Source organism: Rhinichthys klamathensis, unplaced genomic scaffold (genome assembly GCF_029890125.1).
Source record: "Rhinichthys klamathensis goyatoka isolate OS25496 unplaced genomic scaffold, OSU_Roscu_1.1 h1tg000506l_1, whole genome shotgun sequence".
Lineage (NCBI taxonomy): Eukaryota > Metazoa > Chordata > Actinopteri > Cypriniformes > Leuciscidae > Rhinichthys > Rhinichthys klamathensis.
In genome coordinates, this window is record NW_026606987.1 from 92,035 (window position 1) to 103,683 (window position 11,649).

The 11,649-nt window shown below is 39.1% G+C and overlaps 1 protein-coding gene across 1 annotated transcript; it reads right to left on the minus strand.

The window, feature by feature from the left end:
* Positions 1-9,550: 9,550 nt before the first annotated feature.
* Positions 9,551-11,052, minus strand: LOC130072808 (uncharacterized). Its single transcript, XM_056238073.1, has 2 exons — positions 10,362-11,052; positions 9,551-10,267 (listed from the first exon to the last, which is right to left on the minus strand). Exons 1-2 carry the CDS (start codon positions 10,950-10,952, stop codon positions 10,253-10,255), a joined length of 606 nt encoding a protein of 201 aa, XP_056094048.1. The 5' UTR covers positions 10,953-11,052; the 3' UTR covers positions 9,551-10,252.
* Positions 11,053-11,649: the final 597 nt, after the last annotated feature.

Here is an 11,649-nt window from a genome sequence, read left to right on the forward strand (position 1 = left end):
AGGATTTTTTTTGTAAGTTAGTCACAGTTTCAATTTTTGAAAAATATAAACAACTAAAAATATAAATTTCTGTCTCCCTTACCTGACCTATTTTTTAGATGTAACCATAATGTCATCAGTTTAATCTAGTCAAATGAATATATTTTTGTTACCAATTGATTTATGTTACCAAATGAAACAAATTTGTTAGGTTACATGATGACAAACTTATTTATTTGGCTGTATAGCTAATTAGAGGAACACTTGGGACAATGAACAAAGGAATCCATATACATAGATCTAGTCATCGTATTGTAATGCTCATAAACTTCCAGACTCTTTTTACATATATGTGAGATGATCCATTCATTAATTATGACACCTGCATGCAATATTAGGGATCATCTCATACTGTATTAATTATTTCATCCAATGTCTGAAAACACAATGATGTTTTTTGCCATGAAAGTGTCAGATTTTATTTTTTCTTACAAGGACAGGGTTGTCAGTTGCAACATATGCGGTGAACCCTATCTGCCAATATGTTTATTGAGGTATTATCAATTGACTGATGAAACAAACTACAAACAAGTCAACATATGTTCCTAATTTGCTGGATTTATTTGATTTTAAACCACATGTTTTCTGCTTTAAATGATTATGAATGTTTGCAACAGAGCATTCTCTGCAGATCACAAACAATATGTTTTTACATGGAAACATGGAAATAATATGTAACTTCTGCCGCCTCATGCCACAATCACAAAATATATTGATTGGCTATATATTCAGTGTTTTTGACCTCCTTCCTCTTGTCCTGAAATATCCCCATATTGCTAGTCATCTATAAGAAAAAGCTTAAAGGTAAGTGGAATTCCATCATTACCTTGAAGAGCTGGTTCTGCCTTATTTATGTGCACCACTCCCTGGGGTTTACATGTGTAGCAGCACCAAAAGTGCAAAACAACTAATAAAGTATGCCATACTATATTGTAAATATTACATTTAGAGCAGTAATCCTCTATGTATTTATTTAATGTGCAGAATATATATGATCTCTGACCAGTGTTGAAGTTTGACATATCTGAATGCCTCCAAATAAATTATTTTGCATATGTGCATATTAACACCTTTTCTTCTGTTTCTCATTTCCTGTGTTTCTCTTTGTCTGAAATCACATGCTTTATCTGGAGTATTATTGTGTACAGCTCTCAAAGGACAGAGATGTTTCCCAGAGCAGATCACATGACCCTATCATGTGCTATCATTGACGTTGTTCTCTTATTGGTCGGTTACTCCACAATGCCACATTTGCACATACTGTATCATAGTATTTTTGTTTTTAAATATATTTTTGTGTTAATTTAGAGATTGGGTGCTGGAAGATGAGATTATATATAATGTTAATCTTTAAATGTGGTTATAATGGTGTTTCCCCCCCTATCGTTTTCCTTATTTTGTTGATGATGACACTTGCTCTGCTTCAGGAAGCAGGTCTCCAAGGAAATGCACTGCTGCATCACAGTGCCTGATCACTGGAACAATGTGAGTGAATGTTTAGCTTTCTGAACAAAGCGACACCACATGATGTGGTGGGTGGAAAAGAAATCTCAATGCCCCTCTGTCGTATTCTTTCTCTACTTTTTGGCTCTCCTTCATCTACCATGTCTGTCAGTGCCTTCTTTACTGGCGTTTAGGTGGTGTCGCCGACAATCAAGACAGTAAACACCACAGACAGTCGACTATGACGCGACCTTGGAACATGTTCCGTGCAATGACCATTATAAAATGCTACGTCTTTCATCTCTTTCCCTTTAGACATTGGGCTGCGGGATTGCAGCTGTGTGGCGGGTGCCACCAGACTGTTCATGTCTTGCCTTGTGTGTATGTGTGTGCGAGCGAGCGAGCGATCCCTTGGGGCTCTCTCCCTCAGCCCTGGCTCCCTGATTCGGTGTGTAAAAGCACCCCTGAATGATGGATTACTGTGTCAGTGCGGCCTGCGAAGGATTAATTTGTTTCATTGATTTCTCTTTAGGCAGAATGCCAGCGTTTGCTGCTTCCCACCTCCTTCCCGGAGACTCCCGGCCATAATAGACGGTAATGGCCTAAGACAAATCAACCCGTTTCTTGTAAAAATAGCAGCAAATAACCCCTGACTTTGCCTCACGAGCGTAAACCAGAGAGAAGCTCGATTCTGACAGCCGCATTCACAGCGGGCATTAACCCCAGGAGAAAGCTCGCGCTCCACTTGAACAAAGCCATAAGTCTTGAATACTTACGTCCCCCACTCACAGCTCAGAATGGATTGGTAATGACCGACTGTCTGGCTGTGCAGGTTATGTGCGCTTTGCCTCGGCCAATCACAGGAACGAGTGACCTCCGAGATGTTTACAACACCATCCTACCAAGCAACAGTTTCTGTGCATTAGTGGAACATATGGGTATCATATTTAAGCACCACAGTGAGAACCCTAACAAATGTAGCCTATAAACACTCACCCCTGACTGTGTTTGCTAGCACTGGGGCTGTCGTTGTGATGTTGCACGGCTGGGCAGAAGATGAGAGAGTGTGTGGAGCTCTGGCCAGGACTCTCTGTGTGGACTCTAAAGGGCCCAGAACACATAACATGCACAAACACACACAAACAAAATCAATCTGATGTGCATCCTCAGTAAAGTGGTGGTTCCAAATCTTTAGTTTAGAAACGTTCTGAGTGCAATACTTCTAATTTCCAGTAGGGAATTATACACCTTGAAATGGTCACTTCAGGTTTGGGTCACATGAGCTTAAGTGCTGTAATTCACCTCATAAAAACAAGTAACCGATATTACATCACCCCACCTAAAATGGCCTGTGTTTGAATATTTTCAAGTGAAAATGCATTGCTTTGTTACATTTATATGTATGCATTTGGCAGACATTGCCTTCAAGGTACACATTAACATTTTTATCAGTTCTTGCTTTCCCAAACCCATGACCTTAGCATTGCGGGCTACAGAAAAAGCCTGTAATATTACACACTAGTTTCTCGAGTTAAAGACTCTCTCTCGCTCGCTCTCTCTCTCTTTCTTCTTTATACCATGGTAAGGACATTTAAGAACAAAGTAAAGATATTTCAACATTATATTTGCAGTCCAGTAATTTATGCTTACAAGACAATAAAGTCTTACTTTTAAAATAAAATTACGGTGGTTCTTCTCCCATCAAGTCTTGAATGACCAGTTCAACACCTTGCATGCATACACAATTTGAACGTGTCTAAATGAAAAAGAGAAAAAAAACCCCTGAAATTACATTTCAGTTATACCAGGGTTGATTTCATAAAAGTTTGATATGAATACACGCATCCAATACCATTTGCCATTTTTTAAAAGATGTACTCATTCGGGTTTGAGGTCTCCATCTCTGTTTGTTTGAGCAGAATTACTTACTGTCCTTCCACTGAAGGCACTGCAGTGTAAACACTCAGCAGACCCCCCCCCCCCCCCCCCCACACAGACCAAATCAATCCTAATGCCCTTTCAGCTCTGTCTAGAAACAAAGTCCTTCAACACTGATGCTGTGGGTGAAATAAGGTAATCTCAGCTATGATACTAACTCATTGCTAGCCTCTTCCCAGGCTCCTTGCTGTCAAGAGCTGTGTTCCTCTTGAAAAAACAACAGTTCTCAGGGGTCCTTACATCCTTAAGTGGCTCCAGAAAAGGTTAGTTGTCAGGTAATTGTCCAGCTGCGGTTGGGCTTATCTTAATCACAGTGCTTCAGCATAAGCCTGGGTCTGTGTTATGAAGAGGCTAACGGTGCTAAAGGGGAGGGTGGCTAGCTGAGGGATTTCGTTGTTCTTTTTCTCTTTTTTTGCCTGCCTGGTGTGCTGAGATAGCCAGACCAAAGTATAGAAAGTTAGCGTCAAGCTACTACACATAATGTGGACAGTGTCGGAGTACTGTAATACACACAACAATATTTCATACAGAAGAAAAACAAAAAGAACAAATGGAATGGGAACGCAGTGACACCTTTAAGCCGTCTAGAACCAAACAAGCAAGTCAAGGCACAATCCTTTTGTCATGGTTTGTTATGTATATCTGTAAAGTGCAGAAACTTGAGGGTTTGTGAAGCCTTTGATGTTGCCAGTGAGTCACTGTTTAAGGGGAATGGTTGGAGGAAAACTGCATTCAGGATCCATAATACTATACAGGCTCTTTTGGTAACATTGAACAAAATAACAACAACTAAGACGGCCTCTTACAAGGGTCAGCGAATGCAACCAAACATCTATTAACTCAGTACTTCGAAGCCAAATTAAAATATACCAAAAGAGCACAGATCTCTGATCATAGAAACGTTAAAACTGTAAACAGGGTTCATTCAACCGTTGCAGCCATTTATTCTGATGTAGTAGTTTGCAGTGGTGACACATAGTCTGCTGTCATTTTGCTCCACCGACGTCAAAGGTCGAACACAAACTATAAAATATTTGTCGGGGGTCCATCAATAATGCTGACATGCCGACCCATACAGTACAAAGCTAGAGGCAGAATGAAGTGTCTCGACAAAAGCATCTGGTGCACATGTTGACCCAGAGGCCAAAAGGTTAGCAGCCAGACTCCTCTACCCATCCCCACTATGCTTTCATATGTTCATTTGATGGTCGCTGTGGCAATTATAAAGGTATACTTCAGCCAGGTCTAATGGACTAGGGGCAAAGAGCAAAGCCTTTACAGTGGGGACCCAAGTCAAAGGTTAGCATGGCCATAAGACTAATTATGGAGCATTCGATGAAATGGAAAGACGCGGGAAGCGCATATCCTCAACTGCTCATCTTTATGCATATCTTACCTATGAACATGTCTTATGGAAAACACATTAATGATTTTAGTTGTCGTGCAGTAGATGCTGTTTTTGTTGCCTAGATTGCCACCGGCTTTTAATAACTATTAAATATGAATGGTCAAGGTCATGAGGGTCACAGTCTGCATTTAGAGTGTATGACCAGTGCCACATGTAAAGGTTAAAATGGAATTGCTTGTGCCAAGTTTATGAAGAGCCCCATTTATGCAGGCCAGCAGGGGTGATTTATGACCGGAGATAAGAGGAAGGATGGGTGGAAAACTCTTTCTTTTTCAAATGCAATCAGCTTCTGTAAATACGCAGCTTACTTATATCCATCACGCTGTCACAGGGAATCGCCGTTCCTTTGCTTAGATGAAATAACAGCTTTTGTCTGGGTACCGACAACTGTGCTTTTGAAGAACAGTTGTTTTATCATTTTGTGTGTGTATGAAGCTCACTTTCCAGGTTCCCTGATATTAGCCCATGCAATTACATCATTCTAAGCATACCATATCACAACATATTTAAAAGTAATCACTAATTTAATTATCTGTGTAATCCATTGTAACAGCAGTCCTATGTAAGCAGACGGCATAGTTAAAAGGGAGGATAGTCTCCTAAAGGAGGCTCTGTTCATTCAATTGGTCATATAAAAGGAAAACTGTATTTTTCTTGGCATCTGATTCAGAAGCGACTGCATGTCTCATCATTTCTACCTGCCCCCATAACTAGGTAAAGTTATTGCATACTTGGTCTGGTTTAATTAGATTTAAAACAATTAATCTTGATCGAAACAACCTGCATTTTTGGCATTCCATAATGTGTCCAAAAGGTAAATTTGATCTGCTATCAGAACAGCCACATATTCACAGCTAAAACTGCGATGTTTTGTCACTGAATACCACGGCCAAGAACATTTGTGGGTCTTTGGCCCTTAAATCTGAAAACCACTCAGTGGTATGATCTTTGTGAAACTGCACCCCAGTGGCTCAGGGTCTGGCTGAAATGGAAAAAAAGAACGAGAGATGTGCTTTGAACTCTTTGCCAAAACGGAAACACGGTCTAGTGCTGCTCATTTTAACGAGTCGTAAGAACTATTTTTGTTCCCTCATATAGCAATAAATTTGATCTTTCCTTTTTATGTAAGCTTAATGTTTTTCTAGGTGTGGATCAAAGGGCGATAATTCAGAAAACCATATGCATCAATAGATTTTAGCTCATGCCTCTCAATGTCACACACAAATCTTGTTTCATTTTTACTATATGTTGCACTTGGACTTCAGCAACCAACTGCAGCGGTGAAAGAATGAAAATATATGGAGCACCGTGGGAAAAGTCAAACACAAAAGTTAATACAACAAACCAAAATATTGGTTTGATGACTGACATTTGAAATAGGGCATAGGATGGATGTAATTTAAGCCTAAGTACACTCTTCCCTCTTTTCACACACCCCTCTGGGTGACAGTTATTAATGCCATTTCCTCTTGTCATATTATGTCATACGGGACATTTAAAGAACGTCATCTTCTGTAAGGGCCCTGCATTCTGCCTGTAGTCAGAGTACAAATTATCATCAGACCAGATCGAGTTATCATCACTGTCCTCCTATGTGTTATAAAGTGCTGTTCATCTCTATTCTCTATTCTAGTTCTTTGAAACGTCTTCTTTTTTTGCCTGCAACATTTCATATCAGAATATGGTTTAAAAAAAAGGCTAAATGATTTATGATTTGTGTGGATTTTGTGTATGAGCATGTGTGATGTATTGTCTCTTATTGGGACACAGATCAACCACTCCTGGCTGTTTGTGTGTTCAGGGAGCAGAGCTTTGCATTAAAATATGATTTTATCAATAGTGTGATCAATAGTGTCAGCCTGCCATTGTGTAATTATTCTGGCCTCCTGTATCAATAAAGCTGCAATAAAGCTGTCATGCTTGATCTCTTGCTCGTGAACATGCTGTAAACAGTCAAAAAACAGGGGGGACAAACAGCACTTTTAGCTTAATATCACATCCTTATCTTTATCAATACAGATTCCTAACATCATTCAAGTATGGCCATAAATGCCCAGGCAATAAACCTGCACATTAGATTTTGTCTAATGGAAGATAGCATCAAGATATTCAACATTTCAATGGCATCAAAAGTAATCAATGATAAGAAACCACGCTACATCTTAAGCTATATCATATCACACGAGTAATGTTCAGAAAAAGCACCATAATTGCGAGTCTGATATTGTTTTATACGAAATTTTAATAAACAAGAATCGATATTGAGTTACTTACATTTCGGACACAGTATTGGCAGTTAGTTCGTTTGTGTTGCTCTGTCAAAGAAAATAGTTTAAAGAGTTGAAGTGTCGCGGTCGGGTCTCTCCTAGCAACACAAGCTTCTAGCAATGAATCAGTAATTTCGAAAGAATCGGTTGAGTGAACAAAGACTCGAAGACTCGTCCCTCATTTCCTCCCCGAATGAATCAATCATTTTGAACGAATCGTTGACTGATTGATTCACTAAAATATACAGTCACCTGTCGCCTCCTATTGGTGTAAAGACGTAAACATGTAGAAAGAATCACTGAACAATCAACACGACTATTTCAATCGTTTCTTGTTTTTTAGCCTTTAGCGCCATGGGACTTAGCAGTGCTTGCACGACGCGAGTTGAAGTCCCGTCTCGAGGTCAGTTTCTGTTTCATATTTGTCCTTTCAAAATAAAGGAATAGCCTAAAGATGCTGTGCTGTTGTGCATCAGCACTTTTGGAGTAGCGTACTGCTTAGCCAATCAAATTGGAGGACTGAAAATAATTATTTAATAATAATGTTGCACATTAAATTAACCATGTTTTTTTTATTGATTTCCAATTTTGTTACCACAGTTTTACTACAAATACCATGGGGTTAACCTGGTTAGTGTAGCAAAACCATGGTTAATTTGTGGTTACCATGGTTTAACTATAATAACCATGTTTTTTGTTTTGTTTTATTTAGTTATTTATTTTTGGTGTAGTAAAACCATGGTTAAGGGTTCATAAGGGTTCTTCGAATTGATGGATGGATGCATGGATGGATAAGTTTATGGTTTGCACAATGATGTCACTACAGTCTTTCTACAAAATTCACTCTCAAACAAATACAACTACCATAACACATTGCAGTGGCAGGAGCGTCAGAGCCAATGAGGCAGTATATTTCAGTGGATTGTGTTTCACAGTCTAGCTCTCCTGGGAAAAAGTGGCCTCAGCCAATAACACTTAAGACCCCGGTACAGAAAAACGCAAGATCTTTTATTGCCACTCATCATTCATGTAATATCTGGCAGCATTTGTGATTACAGAACAAGTGATTGACTAACTAGACACTCGGGTAGTGAGTTACGACCAGGCTTACCTTCTAGTTCGATGTGGGACATCTGCGTCGACAATAACTCTTCCTTCCCACTTCAACAGTAAATCACAGAAAACGCCAAAGACGGAACAGTTAAATAATAACCTCAGATTTATTGTAAATCTGTCACAAAATTAGCATTATGGTGAGGCCACTTCACGATGGAGAGAAAGAGGATGGAGAGGTGATCGATAGGAAAGTAGATGAGAGTATTGATATAGTGCAAGAGAGAGAGAATCCGAGAGCACAGGTAGGTTGATCGACCACTTGCACTGGAATCAATAAACTCCGATGGAGTGGAGAGAGTCAGAACTTCCATCCATGGGTGACTAGAACTTTATCAGGAATAATATGTGACTTCACGTAAGGTGTCAACGTCTCCACAAGAGAGAACTTACAACAACAAAAAGGTTTGATAAGGTTTTGGCTTTAGATTTTTTGCACTGATCAGACACTTTTAGCTAAAGTATAACATCAAACTAACATTACTTCATGCTCTGCCAGTTGAGCTACTGAAGTTAACATATGAAAACACAGTATCACATTAGCATTCACTGATTACCACTCACAGAATATCATAATTCTGTCATCATTAGCCTACTATCATTTATGTACAGTATGCATGTGGCAGACACCAAAGCAACTTACAGTGCATTCACATGTATTGGTAGGCTATATTTTGACAGTGTGTGCATTTGAATGGTAATTGAAACCATAAAGATGGCTGTTCAGAAGAGATTTAGCTCCTATTTAATAGTCATAGTGATCTAAATGTGTCTGATTCAAACCACTTACAAGCGAGTTTGAGGCTGTTCCATGAAGGTTTTTGATTGACTTCATACACTGTAAAAAAAACAAAAAACAAAACAAAAAAAAACCTTGCTGCCTTAATTTTTTTAAGTTCAATCAACTTAGATGTTTAAGATATTTCAACTTAAATTAAATCAAACTGACTTGAATCTTGTAGAACTTATTAAAAAAGTTGAAAATTGTCTTAAAGCAATGTAAAAACATATGTTGTCAACTTATTGATCATATATTTTTTTACAGTGTAAAAGCTTTGTTTGTGAATTTAACAAATGATTGTGGAAAATAAACAAAACACCAAACGTTAAGGGAGCATTCCATTTAATAATTTTGCAAACATCATAGGAATCTTTCAGAATGTACAGAGAACATTCAAAAGTAACAAGTATAAAATAAAAAAAATAAAAAAATAGATAAACATTTCAAGAAAAAAATACTTTCCATGAATAAAGTATAAATAATGTTTTTGTGCTAATGTTTTGAGAACATTATTAAAAACCAGATAACTTTGAAAGAACGTTCTGTTAACATTACTGGAAGAAGCTTTGTTCACAAATTTAAGAAAACCTTGCCAGAACATTTCCTGTTAGCTGGGATGCCCACCAACTTGATACTAGTGTTGTGGGTGGATAAAACCGTATACATCAAACCAAAATAAAACATTAAAAGACATCAAGGAGCTGTTTTTATATCTGTATTGTTGTGCAAATCCATTCACAGTAGTCTATATGACAAATCCATTTTTCACACATATTTATTAAAGCACAGACCCTGGAGTGATTTTCCAAACTTGGAAATGTCTCACCACGAAACATCCCAGAGCTGCAGCTGTGCACATCCACTGCAAACATTTGGAAGTTTCTGTTCCATGGTAGAAAACAAAGGAGGTGGTCAGAAGCTCTTGTAGCAGCAAGTAAAATACTGCAAGTTCTTAAAAATGTGTTTTTAACTTGTATGGACCTTTTAAGATCCCTTCATTCAAAGCTGTGGATTACCCCCGGTTATGTGGTGGTCCTGGCAGAGCAGTTCACTGGGGGTGGTTTTTAGACGTCTGCAAGACAGAATTGGACCAGCTGACGTGGACACATCTCTTTAGTCTGAGCCAGAGGAATACACTGCCAGTTTCACGTAGCTCTAGGCAAGTTTCCTTGAGAGTCTTGGAAACTGAGCCAAGATGGAGGTTGTTGTGGACAGTTTGAGAGGATTTGCTGTGTATAGGCTGGGACAGAGGGCTTTTATGACTCAGGGATACTTCGACTGTAATGAGAAATACAGCAGCATAACCATTAGTATCTCCCAACAGACAGACACAACAATGCATAACATGTGCTTTCCCTCTTCTATTGCTCACCTGTCCATTTCCATCTCCCGTCTCCTCCCGAAGGCACAGAAGAGCGTCTACCCCTATACATCTGTGTATCGTATACACACAGGAGACACGTCGTTCGAGTCTGGGTCTACATTCTGCAGCCAGTGTAGACAGTTGCCTGACTGCTCGCTTCTTCCCTCGGTTCCCCCTGGGATCTCCTCTCCTGCCATGCCTCTCTCGGAAGGTGATTGATGAGAAGCCATTTCCGTACTTCTCCCTCTCAGACAGCACCAGGCTCTTCTCCACTGATGTACCATGTGAAGACTCCTCTCGGAGGGATGGGTTTCTCTTTAAGTCATCAAATGAAGCATCCATGCGCTGGAGGTTGTGCCGGGCCGGCTGCAGACACTGCAGTGGACCAGACCAAAGCCGGTGATGGTGGTGTGGGTGAGTGAACACTGGTCTAGATAACCAGTGTGAGGATGGGAAAAGAGAAAAGGAAAGGAAAAGCTGTGTGCTATAAGCATTAGGCTGTCTCCAGTGCTCCACAAGACAAGGTTTGTCTAGTGTGGATGCATTGTGGTCACGCAGAATGAGAGACAGGTATGTAGGCAATGACTCAGGGAAACCCATTGGAAAGAAAAAAAATGTACAAATGAAATCTCTTTAATGTCTAATTTTTCCTCAGCAATGAGTTATAGCCTACTGCTTGTCAGATGTTGCTCATGAGAAAGACCCCAGTAATTTCACATGTGTCTTCTCTAGTCTCGAAGAGATCTGAAAAAAAATGCATCAAAATGTATTCAGATATCAGTCTGCAAGCCTGCACTCAAACATTTCTCAACAAACTACTCCAAAAGTGAATTATCTGAGCCTCCTTTATCTTATGAACATTACAGCTCTCTACTCTTAAAGTATGTCAATAACTGTCTCATTTGTTTTTCATGTATATTTAGGAGAAACATCTGAGATGAAGTTGACACTTAAAGAGATATTCATGCAAAAATAATTATTCTAGTCACTCCCATGCTGTTCTAAGCTGTATAACTTTCCTTCTCCTGCAGAACACAAAAAATAACTTGTTTACAGTTTTTAAAATTGCTTGCACACTAAAAGTGGTTCTTCAGGCATAATATTTGAAACCATTATGTACTCAATCTTCAGACCCAGTCTGCAAGACAGCAAGCACATCATCTGCTTCACTCTCAGTTTGAAATTGTAAAACCAACTTTTTGCAAAACACCAAACACAGTTACATTTCTGAATACGGTAAATATACCAAGTATATATACTTAGAAACCAAAGCAAAATAAATAATCTCCTCTGCATT